We start from the raw sequence: 17,400 nt of genomic DNA on the forward strand, positions 1-17,400 counted from the left end.
CTCTTTTCTTCTCCGCCGATGCTGCCAGACCTGCTGAGTTTTTCCAGGTAATTCTGTTTTTGTTTTGGATTTCCAGCATCCGCAGTTTTTTTGTTTTTTACATCCTTAGCCAAGCTGTTCCAGCCAGCTACAATGTGGAAAATTGTCCAAGTTATGTCCTGTTCTCAAAAAGTAAGACAAATCCATGCCAGTCCCAGTCTACTCTCAATTATCAAAGTGATGGAAAGTGCTGTCAAAAGCACGATCAAGTAGCACTTAGCAACAGCCTGCTCATCAATGTTCAGTTTAGGTTCCACCAGGACCACTTGGCTCAGGGCCTCCTTATACCCTTGGTCCAAACAAAGACAAAAGAGCTGAATTCCAGAGGGGAGGTAAGAATGACTACCCTTGACAACAAGGCAGTCTTTGACTGAGGGTGGCATCAAGAAGCCCCAAAAAAAGTGAAATCAATGGGAATCAGGGGAAACTCCCCACTGGTTGTAGCCATACTGAGCACAAAGGATGATAGTGGTTGTCAAAGGCCAATCATCACAGCCCCAGGGCAGGTCTGCAGGTCTCCCTCAGGGTATGTCCTAGGCCCAACTGTTTTCAGCTGTTTAATCAATGACCTTCCCTCCATCATAATTACACTATTCAGTACCATTCATAACTCATCAGATAAAGTAGAAGTCTGTGCCCACATGTTGCAAGACCTGGACAACAATCAGACATGGGCTGATAAGTGGCAAGTAACATTCATAGCACACAAGTGCCAGACAATGACCATCGATGTCATTAGACCCAGAGCTCAGATTATACACCCCACATTCTATCCACTTAAGTCACAGACATTCACCTCTTCAACACTATTTCTTCCAGCTATCTTGTGGGGTTTTTGATTATTGCGTAGGATAACAAAAACCAATATGGACATACGTATCTACTTCAAGGCCTTGCCCTCTCCCCAGTCCCTGTAACCTCCTTCAGCCTTATACTGCTTCCAGTGCTCTCCATTCCTGAATGACTCTCTTTTGCATCACACACCAACACTGGCAGCCATGCCTTCAGCCACACTTTGACTTACCTCCCTAGACCCTTCTGCTCTTAACTTCCCTGCCCTCCTTTAAAACCTTCCTTAAAGATTCATCTCCTCAGCCAAGCATTGGTATGTATTTTCTATTTTAAAGCCACTGTACAAAAGCAAATTTTTGCTGCTAATATGCTGAAACTCTGCTTAGCCTTGTATTACATGATCACTGAAATATTTTGTACTTTCATAGGATTATAATAGGTCTAAAAGTGTCCCTAACACTGACTTTAAGCTGACTTTCCATCCAATTCTTCCTGGCTTGAATACCTCACCTTTGATCATATTACGGCACATAAGCCTTTCTCAATCGCTAAACCAATCTACCTGTTCACTTTGACCTGGTGCTCAAAATCAGTTAATAATTCTTGTGCGACACTCACAAGAAGCTGGATGTGCAGGCCAGTTGAAAATTGAGTTACCTTGAACGACTGAAAGTGAATTACTGTTGCTTATAGGAAAAGATTAAATAAAAACAACAAATTACACTAACCTTGGTTCCTTTCTCTGTGCCTTTATCAGAATGAAAAAGCTGGGAGAAAAGTGGACATTTTAAAGGAATGGAAAAAAAAACACATTCTATAGGAATATTTAATACATTAGGAAGCTATTGTAAACTGCAAATCTGGAAATTATTTGACTTCAATTATGTTCTGTACCAGACATTCACAGGTGATTAGTATTAAAATACATGGTAAAATCAATTCGTAATGGGCTACAAACTCAATACAATGGCTATATAACTTCTACTTTCTAACATATAGCATCGTGATCTTGCATAGTTATTTGATAAAATATAAGATTCTGCCAAGCAAATTTGTATATCTAATTGGATTCTTCAGTTGGGACCGATAAAGTACAAATATGCAATAATGCAACATATTGACGTATTTATGCAAACCAAAAACACTGGTATGGTATTTGAAAAACTAAATTCTTACCTTATCTATACAGTCATCAAAAAACGCTAAGCCAGTATCCTTGTCGCTCACAAAAGAACATTCTTCAATGAAGCGAATAAACATCTGTGTTTTAGTCAACTGAATGTAGAACTTGTGATGTGCTCGATCTCGCGATTTCAAGAACCCTACCAAAGGTAAAACACTTCAATTAGATATCAAAGCATGGGGGTATAACCTCCAAGAAGTTGCTTCAGTACAACACTCCAGCTGCACAACTGAATGTCTCAGATACTGGGAGGATAACTGTTTCACCACAACTGCCACATAATATCAGCTGCCAAGAAAGGACATCTCTTGGCATTTACTTGTTTCGCTCAAGTCAAGTCACTCCATTTTAAACTGGTTATCAGACTAAAAGCAAGAATGGACATCTTGTACAAAATCTTCCTTTCATCATACTTCAAGAGGAGAATCAAGAATGTTTTCCTTCAAATAAAAAGTCTCTTGTAACAGACATTGTTGAGTTCCTTAGTAATCATTGCTTCTTCGGTTTCTAATAATTTCAAGTGATCGCAAGCTTAGGCAGTAGTAGTAGAAACTACTACTTATTTTACAATAGCTCCTTACAAGGATGGTTCTCAAGTTAACATTTGCAGACTTTGCACAGGATCCACAATGCAAGGCTGGCAACTGTCCATGTTAGACATAGACACAGAAACTAGGAGCAGGAGTAGGCCATTCAGCCCTTCGAGCCTGCTCAGCCATTCATCATGATAATGGCTGATCATGCAACTCAATAGCCAGCACCTGCTTTCTCTCCATACGCTTTGATCCCTTTCGCCCCAAGAGCTATATCTAACTCCTTCTTGAAAACATACAATATTTTGGTCTCAACTACTTTCAGTGGTAACAAATTCCACAGGCTCACCACTCTCTGGGTGAAGAAATTTCTCATCATCTCAGTCCTAAATGGTCTACCCCATATCCTCAGACTGTGACCCGTGGTTCTGTACTCCCCCACCACCAGGAACATCTTTCCTGCATCTACACTGTCTAGTCCTGTTAGAATTTTATAGGTTTCTATGAGATCCCCCCTCATTCTTCTGAACTCCAGCGAACATAATCTTAATCGGCTCAATCTCTCCTCATATGTCAGTCCTGCCATCCCAGGAATCAGTCAGGTAAAACTTCGCTGCAAGTACATCCTTCCTCAGATAAGGAGACCAAAACTGCACACAATTTTCCAGGTGTGGTCTCACCAAGGCCCTGTACTATTGCAGCAAGACATCCCTGTTCCTGTACTCGAATCCTCTGGCTATGAAGGCCAACATACCATTTGCCTTCTTTACCGCCTGCTGCACCTGCATGCTTACCTTCAGCGACTGGTGTACAAGAACACCCAGGTCTTGTTGCACGTTCCCCTCTCTCAAGTTATAGCCGGATAATCTGTTTTTGCTACCAAAATGGATAACCTCACATTTATCCACATTATACTGCATCTGCCAGGCATTTGCCCACTCATTCAGCTTGTCCAAATCACACTTCAAGAGTAATTAAACGAGCAGTAGGCAGGTGGTGTATTCTGTTCCCCTAAAGTACCCTCATTCATTCCCCCATGCTCTGCCTTCCCCCACCACTTGCTCCAAGTACTCTCTCTGGGCTCCTGCTCTCCTAACTCCCACTCCAAGCTTCTGCCATGGGTGAACAGACTGTGTAATAAGAAGTAGGTACACCCATGGACTATTAAAATACTTCTCACATGTAGATCTTTCATATTATGAGCATTATATAGTATCATAATTTAGATGGGGGTGGGATGGGAACAAGGTCTCAGATTGCGAAATCATTTGAAAGTTTTTCAACCAAAATGAGTTTGGTAATGACTGCCTTAGACAAAAACAGAAATTGATGCTATAGGTGGTGCTGAACTGGAGATACTGGAGTACCATGCAAATAATTCAAAATAAAACCCGAAGTCACATTCTCTAATTTGCACAAGTATTAAATCTTCACTTCCCCAAAGGATCACTCCAGCAGAAATTCAATTTTTGACGAAGTGGGAAGAGAAATTCTGCCTGCTCAATGCCTCCAATCTGCACTTTGAGCTTGGAAGAACACAAAGCACAAAGACAAACAGCAATTGCAAATTTCTCTTTACAATAATTAAAATGTAGAAACTCAGAGTACTGGACCCACCCTTCTATAGGTTTTATGAAAACACAAGTAACAATGAGTACACCAAATGAAATTTGACAATGTTTGATGTATTAATATGCTAGCTCAGTCTTCTTTACATAGTGGTACAAAGGCGGTTTGTAGTTTTCAAACCAGAAAAACTAAAATGGTTTGCATTATCTTAAGTGGAAACTCAAATCAAAAAGGACTCAAAGTTTAGGGAATCAAATTGTTGGGCTCTGATTAAAAAAGACATGCAACCGACTGAAAATGCCAAGATACAGGGGAGAGATCAAACTCTACAAATGGGGTGGCAATGTATGAGACTGACTTTGCATTTAAACAATAACAAATGACATTTCGTAAGTATTACAGTGTGGCACTGCAGACTTAGTTTGCCTACTGACCACTTGTAAGTACTGGTGTACAATGTGGGAAATGTGAGGTTATTCACTTGATCGTAAGGATAAAGAAGAATATTTTTTTAAATGTGAAACTTGTAAACGTTGATGCTCAGGGAGACTTGGGTGTACTCGTACAAGAAACAAAGTTAGCACGCAGGTACAACAAGCAATTAGGAGAGCAAATGGCACGTTGGCCTTTATTTTGAGACTGGAGTACAAGTATCAAGAAGCCTTACAACAATGTAAGGGGCTCTGGTGAGAAGACACCTGGAATACTGTGTACGGTTTTGATCACCATGTTTAAGGAAGAATATACTTGCACTGCAGACAGTACAGTAAAGGTTCACTAAATTGGTCCCTGAGATGAGTGTGTTGTCCTATGAGGAGAGGCTGAATAAATTGAGTCTATGTTCTCTGGAGTTTAGAAGAATAAGAAACCAACTCATTGAAACCTTCAAGATTATGAAGGGTCTTGACAGGATGGACAGATGTTTTTCTCCTGCCTGGGGAATCCAGAACGGGGGAACAGTTTCAGGATTGGGTGAGGAGAAATTTCTTCACTCAAAGGGTTGAGAATCTATGAGGTTCTCTACGCCAGAGGGTTGTGGATGCACCATCATTGCATATATTTAGGATTGAGACAGATTTTTGGACTCACGAGATCAAGGGATATGGGGAACAGACAGGAAAGTGAAGTTGGAAGCTCAAGATTAGCCATGATTGAATGGCAGAACATGCTTGACAGATGCTATGGTCTTGCCCTGCTCCTATTTCTTATGCTCCAATGTATCCCTGTGTTCTCATAAAAATGACAAAATATTTTTAACTTCAAATCTTAATTTTATGCAAGTTGCCAAAAGATTACAAATAACTTCCAGCACCAAACAGCTTCCCAAGGCAAAAACTGAGCCTTCCAAATTCTAAGCACTGTTCTTAGCCCACTTAATTCACTTTCTCAACATTGCCATCACAAAACCCATGATTGCATATGGAAGCTGAAGTCTTTTTGCTCAAAAGATCTTCAAAATAATGATACTAACTCTGTGAACCAAGGAAGAGCTCTACACATTTGTTAAGAGTCTCTTAAAATTGATCAGCACTGTAGCCACTTAGCCACCACAGGAAACTTAAACACTTATGACATGAATGAGTGTGAAACCATTATTTTCCAACCTACATCAGGATTTCCTTCTATATTAATTCTACTCTCAAATTAAGACACATCAATACTCAATTCCAGCAGAAATCAAAATATAACTTGTAGATAAATGAAAAAGCAATTTAGTGAAAAAGAGAATGGGAAAGGAAACTAAAACATATACAAGTACTCCAGTACATCATTACACGAAATAGGAACATATGGATGCTTTCTTGCAAATTTCCACTTGTCACATCACAGCTATACTACCACAAATTAACTAAATAGGAGTAGGTTACATTCTGGCAGGGAAGGATGAAACAAAACACCATCTCCTGGCAGCACGTCCTGGTTGCTCCAAAGTACTTCGTGATCCATTTAACTGGTCCTGGCAAAGAGCTATGGATGTTTCATCCATCTCTTTGCTTTGCCAAGAAATGCATCAATCATGTAAACACTTCTGCTGAGTTTTCTCCAATCACCGTGCCAACGTGCTAGAGATATTATGCAACCTTCCAATGTTCTGTTCCTCTTCTCCTGAAGGTGCTGTATCAGACAAAGTTGCAGCTTTATTAACAAATCAGTACTTAACTCAAGTGCTGATTCTTGTGAGTCAAGAAAGCAACTGTTAGCAAACTATTCAACAGTGAGTGCAGTACAAGTCAAAGAAATTCAACAGCAGCTTCCAAAGCTCCAACCTCTACCACCTAGAGGTACAGGGCAGCAGATGCATGCAAATGCCACCACTTGTAAGTTCCCCCTCCAAGCCACATACCATCCTGACTTGGAAATATGTTGCCACTCCTTCACTGTCACTGGATTAAAATCTGAGGGCTCCCTTGCTAAAAGCAATGTGGGTGTACCTACACCATATGGACTGCAGCAGTTCCAGGCAGCTGCTCATCACCACCACCTTCAAGGGCAACTAGAGATGCGCAATAAAGGCTGGCCTAGCCAGTAACACCCACATCCCATGAACGAACAAAAAAAAAATCCATTTTCATTTAGCATTAAGTTGAGATTTCCAGCAAAATTTACTGGCCAGTGATCAGGAGGGATCCAGAATGTGTACTTAATACTTGGTGCATCATACATGTGCATGTTTACATTTTTCCTCCATTAAAACAGAAGTGGTAATTTCTTTTCATACCAGGTAGAAGTTTCATGTTCAAGATAAAGAGAGCCAGTAAAATAAGGAAATTCCTAACCAACATTCAAACCCATAAAACCAAATGGTGCAAACCTCCAACAGAAATTTAAAAGGTACTTAGTTCATGTGCCATACTCTTAGCTCAAGAATAAAACTTTTTTCAAAAAGCATGGAAAGAAAAACAGGCCAAAATTGTAATTTAGCTAGAATCAGCAGTTCATCTCTCAACTTTAAGCACAAGAATAAATTGAGGTGCTCAAATTCAATACATTAAATACATATGGATTTAAAAAATACCTTGTAGATCATAGAGTGAATTTACAGAAGTAGTTTTTTCAGAAGGTGCCTGGGTTATTGGTTTGAGGTATGTTCTATATCCTTTCAATACGGAGGCCATGAAACGCAGAAACGACTCCTGGATTTCCACTTCCAGTGAAATCATTTTTTTATGCCATGTAAAATCAGCCTCTATAGGTGTCATCTCGACAGCAGACCCTTCCTGTGCTCTCCTGTGAACTATGGAATTAATAAAACTCAATGTCTAGAAGTTTGAGCTGTTAAAATTCATTGACAATTAGGCAAGTCTACACTTGACTTCACTTTGAAACTCAAGTCAGCCAAGTGGAATATGAACTAAATGGAAAGACACTCAAGTATACTAATAAACAGGTTCCTGAGGCTGCAAATAATAATTCAAGTGATTGAAGCCATTATAAATTCTAATAACTTTTTGGGTTTTATAAAAAGAGGCAGAGAATAGAAAATAGAAGGGGTATGATTATTTTGTACAAAGCAATGAGCAATGTTTAGACCACAATTGGAATAGCACGTACACTTTTGGTTACCATGATAGAAAGATCCTTCAACTTTGCCGGGGGGACGGATGGGGGGATGTAATGCAGATTCATCACAATAGCGGGGTCAAGAAATTATAGTTCAGATGAAATACTGGAAACTTTTCCAATGACCAGAGGAGGCTAGAGATTTAGTAGGGTTTTTAAAATGATGTACAATTTCTATTGGGCAAACAAAGATAGACTAACTCCCGAGCTTCGGGAATTAATGAGGATCTAGAAAGCAGAAGGTAACTGACATTCTGCGTGTTTTTAACCTTACATCACAGGTGCATTAGCCAGTATAACAGTCTCTATAAAGTTGCTTAACTCAAAAAAAAAACTGATAATTGCATTTTAGCATTGAATTGCTATTTTGCGGCATTTTCATTGAATTATCCATTAGCTTGAATTAAGCAAGCTTTTAAGCACAAAACCTAGAGCATACATTTATAGTAGTTTTTAAGTGACATTGGGCCAGTTCGCACCTAAAAAAAATGCCAATCAAAAGTTGTTCAGTGCGCCTCCAATCCTGCTGACTTTTTCATTCCTTGTGGATCACCTACAGTAAAATACACTAGCAAGCCTAGTGGTACTATCGTCTTCCTGGGAACCTGGCAAGTGGTGTGCTAAGTGTGAGGTGATATAGCCTCAATATTGGTTTCACTATCAGTGGAATCACCAATGAACTGTTACTTCTCCTAAATGTAGAACTAATGTCATGACACAAAGTTGAGAGAGATTATTTTTAAAAAACACCTTATAGAAGCATAACAATTGAGTACAAATGGGGATGATTTTCTTTCAACTAAAATTATAAAATTACCAAAATATAGAGGTATCTACTTTCAAAATAACCACTTCTTTGGCAGTTAAGATTGAGAAAAATTGGAAAAGAAATTTCTAAAGCATAACCCTATATTCTAAATGAAGTTATGATTTTTCAAAAACTTATCTTATGATCTATGAAATGAAACTACTCCTTTGCTTTCTTACTCAGTGAAAGCTGGTTCTGTAGGTTCACTAAGGAACTGAAGAGATTCTTCCCAGGCTTTTTTGGAAGTTGCTTCCAGCTTAAATTTTTACGGTCATCAGATCTGCAAAACAAAAGTCAAAACAAATGTTACCAATAATATGCATTCCCAGGTCAGGGCACACAGAGACGTAGAGTGAAGCTTCCTGTTTTGTGCTCCAACAATGTAACTCAATTCTTACCTAACTACACCTGGATTGAGACCAAGTGCATCACCCAGTCATCCTCATCCCCCTTACCATTTACACTCATTTTAGTTATCCTCAACTGAAATTTGTATGGTTCTTAGCCTTCCCAGTTTGCTTCCTTTTAAGTTAACCTACTGACCCTCAGATCGACACTGATTCCCAATCTATCAATGTATAAAGCTAAAATTCTCATGTTCAAATCTCTTGATGGCCTTCCCCTCCTTAAATATACAACCTCCTGCTGCGATAAGACACCCCAATCTTCCTCCCAAGAACTGTGTTCCTCCAATTCTCGTCTCTTTTGTAAATTCATTAATGGGATGTAGGCATCATTGGCTCGGCCAGCATTTATTGCCAATCCCTAATTGCCCTTGAGAAGGTGGTGGTGAGCTGCCTTCTTGAACCACTGGAGTCCATGTGGTGTAGATACTCCCACGGTGCTGTTAGGGAGGGGCTTCCAGGATTTTGACCCAGCAACAGTGAAGGAAAGCGATATATTTCTAAATCAGGATGGTGAGGGGCTTGGAGGGGAACTTTCAGGTGGCGGTGTTCCCATGCGTCTGGTGCCCTTGTCCATCAAGATGGTAGCAGTCATAGCTTTGGAAGGCACTGTCTCAGGAGCCTTGGTGAGTTTCTGCAATGCATCTTGTAGATGGTACACACCGCTGCCACTGTACATCAATGGTGCAGGGAGTGAATGTTTGTGGATAGGGTGCCAATCAAGCAGGCTGCTTTGCCCTGGATGGTGTCAAGCTTCTTGTGTTGTTGGAGCTGCATTCATCCAGGCATGTGAGCTCTCAACTTGTTTCACCCCACCATTGGCAGTCATGCCTTCAGTTATCTATGCCCAAGCACTGGATCTCCTTCATTAAGCCTCTATGCTTTTCTCTCCTCCAAGATGTTCCTTAAAACCCATCTCATGGACTAAACTTCTGGTCATTTGTCTGAATGTCTACTTAGATGGCTCAGTGTCAATTTTTGCCCAATTTGTGTTCTGGTTTATGATGTTTAAGGAACTGAATAAATTAAAGTTGTTTTTCAGTTTTGTTGCTCATTTTTTAATCTCAATTCAGGTGCTTATATTACTCAGCTTTTCATTTGGGTAGAAATAGAGATCTTTCCTACACAGATTCAAATGATTTGAGGACCGATGTGCTTAATTCTAGTTACAAAGCCTACAGTAGAATCCTAATAGTTTTGGCCTAGCTTAAATACTATATCAAGCAGAATTGGCAGAAAACAACTTTAAGCAAATGAGTTATGATCTGGAAGGCACTACTTGAAAAGGCAGCAGAAACAGATTCCAATGTTAACTTTCAGAAAGGAATTAAATACACACATGAAAAAGAGAAATTTTCAAGGCTACTGGGAAAGGGCAGTGCACTAACTAGACAGCTCTATCAAAGTGCTGGCACAGACATGATGGGATGTATGACCTCCTGTGTTGTATCTTTTATGATTCTATAACAACCTTTATACAAACACACGTATTAAAAATGTCTAATTCTGATTGAGGAACAAATACTTTTGAGCTTTAAATTTCAGTGCTGATATTACTAGTACACTACTTCCCTGGTGATAGGGAATGGAAATCTGAAAGCCAAAAAATCATCTTACAAATTAATTCTTAAAAATAGCAAAGCAGCTACAGAGCTACAATGGGCAAGTTAAGATGCTTACAGATATATTGTATTTGTATCCAGGTCCACACATACAACATCCAGTGGTGGATCATAAAGATCAAAATAGCGTGAATCAACACCTACAATAAACGGAATCGGTGCATTGAGGACTCCAGCTAGGGACAATGGACAAAGTGGAATATATGGACATTGCCAGTGGAAAGGAAAGATCATCTGGAAACAGAACAAAAAACTAATAAGTAAATTATTTTTAAAACATAACTTTTTTTTTATAAAACTGTAAACAGTTTTTAGGCAAACACACCAATACTTACAGTTACAACAGCTTCAGCCACACCTGTCAACACAGCAGGCCTGAGAGAGTGCAGCAGAACTTTGTTTTCCATCAGGACAAAATATAGCAGAGTTGCACAGTTCTCAGCACCCAAATTCATTAGCAAAGTGCTAAAGTTTGCTCCTCTAAATAGGGAAAGAAATAGGTTTATAGATGTTTTCATGTCAAACATTTAAGCTGGCTTTAAAAATACAGTTGCACAACATGATTGCAAATTGGTGGGTTGGGTCATGAATTCAGATGAAAATGCAAACTTTGTTGAAATACTTGCCATGTTTCCACAGAAAAAAACTTCCCAAGTCAAACTATTATTCACAACACTCTGGGCCCAATACAGTAGCAAAAAGTTAAGTAATCAAAGTGGCTTTAATAAACTGCTGCAATAAATTATACTTTAAGTAATAGCTTTTTCCTGTAATATGCTGCAGCATAACATATTCAAACTAGTGTGTTCAAAAACCATGAAATATTACCCCTCAAGACCAAAATGTTCCTGAAATCTTGATTCATTTCTTAATTTGTCTTAATTTTCTCCTCCCTTCCCAAAAACCACCTTATTTTTGCAACTTTGCATGCACATATGACATGCTTAAGTGATGACAGCAGACAGTTTGAAGACAATCACATTTGGGCGCCTCTATTACAGCTTGTATTATTCTCCTTGAATCATCATGCTGAGGTATCTCTTCATATGTGATCAATTAGAGCAGTAATTCATGGACTAAGATTATGTATTCTCTACATCAGGTCAGCAAAAATTTCAGAAGCAGTCACTTCCAGCATCAACTTTTAAATTCAAGTCTTACATTATAGTACATCCAAAGAAAACTGAGCAACGGTTCACAGGATAGGTGTTGCAAAAAAATGTTCAAACTCTCAGGCAGTAATCAATAGTTCAACCAAAGGAACAGTAGAATATTAAATTATAAACACAAACCTGCAGTCAGCAATATGATTTTTGCTAAACAATGACCAATTCAAGTGCTCTGACACACTAACATTTAAATTTAACTGTCTAGTTAAACAAAATCATAATCTGGCCATCAGCCATTTAACCAATATTATATAAGCACATATCTTGCTGCAGAAAAACCAAAATTATGGCGAAGAGCCTTAGCCTTCTGCTCATTGGTCAATTCTCAATTATTTACATAGTTCAAAATTCAGTAGATTACTCTACTAGGTGACACAATCCTCTTTTCAAATGTTGCCCATCCAGTGCCTTGCATTCTCAACATAGACAATTATAGAATTTTCTCTGAACAATGATCTTAAAACAAGCTCAATCCAGATTTAAGAAAGTGTGAAATCAGAGGGCAAAACTGCTTTCAGTTCAATAATTTGTGAATTGGCAACCTCATTCAGAATCCACAATTGCTGCTAGTGAAAGTAAAGTGCGATAGGAAGTAGCCTAAGCATGGAGTCAGGGCTGACCTGAGAGCTTTCACTCTGCTATAACTTACCTTTCAAAGGCGAGTGTTGATACTGGGTATCCAAAGTGGAGAAAGTGCTCTATCAGCATGACATCTTGCACGTAGACGAACAAAAAAAATTAAACCCTTCACAAAACCCATTTAACAACAAGTTGTGTTGAGTGTATAAATGTAAAAAAAAACAAGGAACATTCTAGGTTCAAGCAGAATTAGCCAGTGTCAACGTGTTTACAACAGGAGGATAAAAAAGATACTCCGATTGCCATCAAGGGATGCTTGATGCAAATTATAATTACAATGAGGCTGGGTGAAGATAGGAAAAGGTGCACCCAGGATCACTTGCTGCCATTACTCATTCATGAATTATGGCATTGGGCAAGATTTGAGGGCTGTAGGCAATCAAAATCATTACTTAGTGACAAATGGAACTTACAGGAATTGATCAGTGGGGTGGGGCCAAGGAAAGTGGAGCAAAGAACAGTAGTAGCCATTAAAACAGCTTTGAACTTGTTTTGACTAGTAGAGATAAGATTTAACTTCATACTTGCTCAACAAATTTAACACTACCCAATGCTGCATAAAATTAATAAGATTTATGGATTTGCAAATATTTTTACTTTCTTTTAAGGCTTTACAAAGTAAACAATCGTGCAAATCAGTGAAAAAGGAAAATAAAGTCAAAGAAAACTGCATCAGTACAGATAGGAAAACGGGTGAAGCCAACAAGAAAAACGGGTGAAGCCAACAAGAAAAACGGGTGAAGCCAACAAGAAAAACGGGTGAAGCCAACAAGAAAAACGGGTGAAGCCAACAAGAAAAACGGGTGAAGCCAACAAGAAAAACGGGTGAAGCCAACAAGAAAAACGGGTGAAGCCAACAAGAAAAACGGGTGAAGCCAACAAGAAAAACGGGTGAAGCCAACAAGAAAAACGGGTGAAGCCAACAAGAAAAACGGGTGAAGCCAACAAGAAAAACGGGTGAAGCCAACAAGAAAAACGGGTGAAGCCAACAAGAAAAACGGGTGAAGCCAACAAGAAAAACGGGTGAAGCCAACAAGAAAAACGGGTGAAGCCAACAAGAAAAACGGGTGAAGCCAACAAGAAAAACGGGTGAAGCCAACAAGAAAAACGGGTGAAGCCAACAAGAAAAACGGGTGAAGCCAACAAGAAAAACGGGTGAAGCCAACAAGAAAAACGGGTGAAGCCAACAAGAAAAACGGGTGAAGCCAACAAGAAAAACGGGTGAAGCCAACAAGAAAAACGGGTGAAGCCAACAAGAAAAACGGGTGAAGCCAACAAGAAAAACGGGTGAAGCCAACAAGAAAAACGGGTGAAGCCAACAAGAAAAACGGGTGAAGCCAACAAGAAAAACGGGTGAAGCCAACAAGAAAAACGGGTGAAGCCAACAAGAAAAACGGGTGAAGCCAACAAGAAAAACGGGTGAAGCCAACAAGAAAAACGGGTGAAGCCAACAAGAAAAACGGGTGAAGCCAACAAGAAAAACGGGTGAAGCCAACAAGAAAAACGGGTGAAGCCAACAAGAAAAACGGGTGAAGCCAACAAGAAAAACGGGTGAAGCCAACAAGAAAAACGGGTGAAGCCAACAAGAAAAACGGGTGAAGCCAAGAAAAACGGGTGAAGCCAAGAAAAACGGGTGAAGCCAAGAAAAACGGGTGAAGCCAACAAGAAAAACGGGTGAAGCCAACAAGAAAAACGGGTGAAGCCAACAAGAAAAACGGGTGAAGCCAACAAGAAAAACGGGTGAAGCCAACAAGAAAAACGGGTGAAGCCAACAAGAAAAACGGGTGAAGCCAACAAGAAAAACGGGTGAAGCCAACAAGAAAAACGGGTGAAGCTAACAAGAAAAACGGGTGAAGCCAACAAGAAAAACGGGTGAAGCCAACAAGAAAAACGGGTGAAGCCAACAAGAAAAACGGGTGAAGCCAACAGAAAAGTAGAACAAGATAAAACGAGGAAGCCTTCATTAGTTTACACAAGGGGGAAGAAAAATCAAACAATTGCTACCATAGTTTTTCTTATTCCAGCTTACCTTAAAGGCAAGGGGGTTGAAACAGGTTGAGACAGGATCAAGGCATCAAGTGCTGACAACTACAATACAGAAGAAAACTGTTCAGTATCAAGCTCAATTTATGTAAAAGCAGACACATGCTTGATTTTTTTTATATCAAAAAAACAAGTTCAACTCTCCACAGCTAATTTTGTATTACTAGCAATGTGTATACATATTACCTGAACTAAGATTCTTGGCCTCTGGGCTGATGGGAAGGGAACATTATGCATGAAGTGGGATATATGCCTATAAACAATATAAGAAAAGTCTCAAAAAATGATAAATGGCAAAACAAAAGCGATTATAATTAGTATGCACTAAACAGAAGTGTAAACAGAAACAATACAATTACAGCAAATGTCTCGAGACAGTATCACTCCGTATTCTACTTGTGACCCAATTCTGATACTGACTGTTCTGCTGCATATGAATTTCAACTAAATTTAAAGAACTAATCAACAAAAATAAAAAAAAATGGTAGTTATTAGCATAAGTAAAGTCACAAGGTATGGTAAATAAATGCAAAAACCAATGGCTATTAGAAACTTGCCTGTGGTTTCTAGGCCTAGTAAAGTGACAGCTTCCATTGAATTAAAAGAATGCACTTGGCTCTCGAGCCTCTTAATTTTACTTTAAAATGAAAAGAATTACTAAGGAATTTACTGTCCCACGAAATGCCCAACATTAACAAACTGAACATAATAGCCAATGGAATAATTTTTCCTATATATTGTGGACTGAGTAAAAAAGCAGGGAATTTCTGCTGAACCTATATAAATGGTCTGGTTAGGTGTCAACTAGAGTGCTTCATCCAGATCTGGTGATCACAATTAAGATGTGACGGCCCTGACAGCATGCAGAGGAGATTTGCCAGAATGGTTCCAGGGATGTGGGATAGTCACAAGGAAAGGCTAGGGGTGTTCTCTTTGGAGCAATGGAGAATGTGGGGAGATTTGCTAACTGTGCACAAGATTGTAACAGGCTTATATAAAAGGTAGACAAGGAAAAATATTTCACGTGAGCTGATTGGAGACACGCATTTTAAGATTTAAGGCAGAATCTGAGGAAGAACTTTTTTAAAAAACAAATACATGCAGCGAGTGGTAACGACATGGAACTCACAGGCCAAAAGGATGGTGGCTGTAAAAACAATGATTTCAAAAGGAAATTGGATGGGCTCTTGAAGGAAATAAACTTGTAAGGCTACAGGGCCAGAGCAAGGGAGTGGGACTGACTGAATTGCTCCTCAGGGAGACAGCATGGACTTGAGCTGAATGGCCTCTTTTCTGTGCCATAAGTGATTAAATAACAGCTTTGGCAACTTAAATGATAATAATTAGAGGCTCTGCAGTTTAATGATTTGGTGAAGGCCTTTCATCCGAGTACTAGGTTCGAATCCTGTGCCAGTTGATAAGATCAATATAGGGAATGGCATTACAAGATCATAAGAGATCATAAGACATAGGAGCAGAAATTAGGCCATTCGGCCCATCAAGTCTGCTCCGCCATTCAATCATGGCTGATAAGTTTCTCAACCCCATTCTCCCGCCTTCTCCCCGTAACCTTTGATCCCCTTACCAATCAAGAACCTATCTATCTCGGTCTTAAATACAATGACCTGGCCTCCACAGCCTTCTGTGGCAATGAATTCCATAGATTCACCACTCTCTGGCTAAAGAGGTTTCTCCTCATCTCTGTTCTAAAAGGTCTTCCCTTTACTCTGAGGCTGTGCCCTCGGGTTCTAGTCTCTCCTACTAATGGAAACATCTTCCCCAGGTCCACTCTATCCAGGCCTTTCAGTATTCTGTAAGTTTCAATCAGATCCCCCCTCATCCTTCTAAACTCCATCGAGTATAGACCCAGAGTACTCAAACGTTCCTCATATGTTAAGCCTTTCATTCCTGGGATCATTCTCTTGAACCTCCTCTGGACCCTCTCCAGGGCCAGCACATCCTTCCTGAGATACGGGGCCCAAATTTGCTCACAATATTCTAAATGTGGTCTGATCAGAGCCTTATAAAGCCTCAGCAGCACATCTCTGCTTTTATATTCTAGTCCTCTTGAAACAAATGCCAACATTGCACTTGCCTTCCTAACTAATGACTCAACCTGCAAGTTAACCTAAAGAGAATACTGGGCTAGGACTCCCAAGTCCCTTTGCACTCCAGATTTCTGATTTCTCTCCCCATTTAGAAAATAGTCTATGCCTCTTTTCTTCCTTCCAAAGTGCATGACCTCACACTTACCCACGTTGTATTCCATCTGCCATTTCTTTGCCCATTCTTCTAACCTGTCCAAATCCTTCTGCAGCCTCCCCGCCTCCTCAATACTACCTGTCCCTCCACCTATCTTTGTATCATCTGCAAACTTAGTCAGGATGCCCTCAGTTCCTTCATCTAGATCATTAATGTATAAAGTGAAAAGTTATGGTCCCAACACTGACCCCTGTGGAACTCCACTAGGCACCAGCCGCCATCCTGAGAAGGACCTCCTTATCTCCACTCTCTGCCTCCTGCCAGACAGCCAATCTTCTATCCATGCTAGTATCTTGCCTCTAACACCATGGGCTCTTATCTTACTGAGCAGCCTCCTGTGCAGCACCTTGTCAAAGGCCTCCTGGAAGTCCAAGTAAATAACATCCATTGGCTCTCCTTTGTCTAACCTACTTGTTACCTCCTCAAAGAATTCTAACAGATTTGTCAGGCATGACCTCCCCTTGATGAAACAATGTTGACTTTGCCCGATTTTACCATGCACTTCCAAATATTCTGAAATCTCATCCTTAATAATGGACTCTAAAATCTTACCAACGACCGAGGTCAGGCATGTAATTTCCCGTCTTTTGCCTCGCTCCCTTCTTAAACAGGGGGGTTACTTTAGCAATTTTCCAGTCCTCTGGGACTCTCCCTGACTCCAGTGATTTCTGAAAGATCGCCACTAACGCCTCCAATATCTCTTCAGCTATCTCCTTCAGAACTCTGGGGTGTAATCCATCTGGTCCAGGTGATTTATCCACCTTCAGACCTTTCAG

The 17,400-nt window shown here is 39.9% G+C and overlaps 1 protein-coding gene across 4 annotated transcripts in view; it reads right to left on the reverse strand.

Moving 5' to 3' along the window:
* Window positions 1-17,400, reverse strand: part of dennd4c (DENN/MADD domain containing 4C) — a 176,956-nt gene that overhangs the window by 73,584 nt on the left and 85,972 nt on the right. For all 4 annotated transcript variants that reach the window (XM_041185809.1, XM_041185810.1, XM_041185812.1 and 1 more), the window contains 8 exons: window positions 14,549-14,615; window positions 14,349-14,407; window positions 10,847-10,991; window positions 10,570-10,745; window positions 8,665-8,765; window positions 7,133-7,351; window positions 2,008-2,153; window positions 1,560-1,598 (listed from right to left, as the gene is read on the reverse strand). In XM_041185809.1, the coding sequence (XP_041041743.1) occupies window positions 1,560-1,598; window positions 2,008-2,153; window positions 7,133-7,351; window positions 8,665-8,765; window positions 10,570-10,745; window positions 10,847-10,991; window positions 14,349-14,407; window positions 14,549-14,615 (952 nt within the window). The remainder of the gene's footprint in view (window positions 1-1,559; window positions 1,599-2,007; window positions 2,154-7,132; window positions 7,352-8,664; window positions 8,766-10,569; window positions 10,746-10,846; window positions 10,992-14,348; window positions 14,408-14,548; window positions 14,616-17,400) is intronic.

Source organism: Carcharodon carcharias, chromosome 4 (genome assembly GCF_017639515.1).
Source record: "Carcharodon carcharias isolate sCarCar2 chromosome 4, sCarCar2.pri, whole genome shotgun sequence".
Lineage (NCBI taxonomy): Eukaryota > Metazoa > Chordata > Chondrichthyes > Lamniformes > Lamnidae > Carcharodon > Carcharodon carcharias.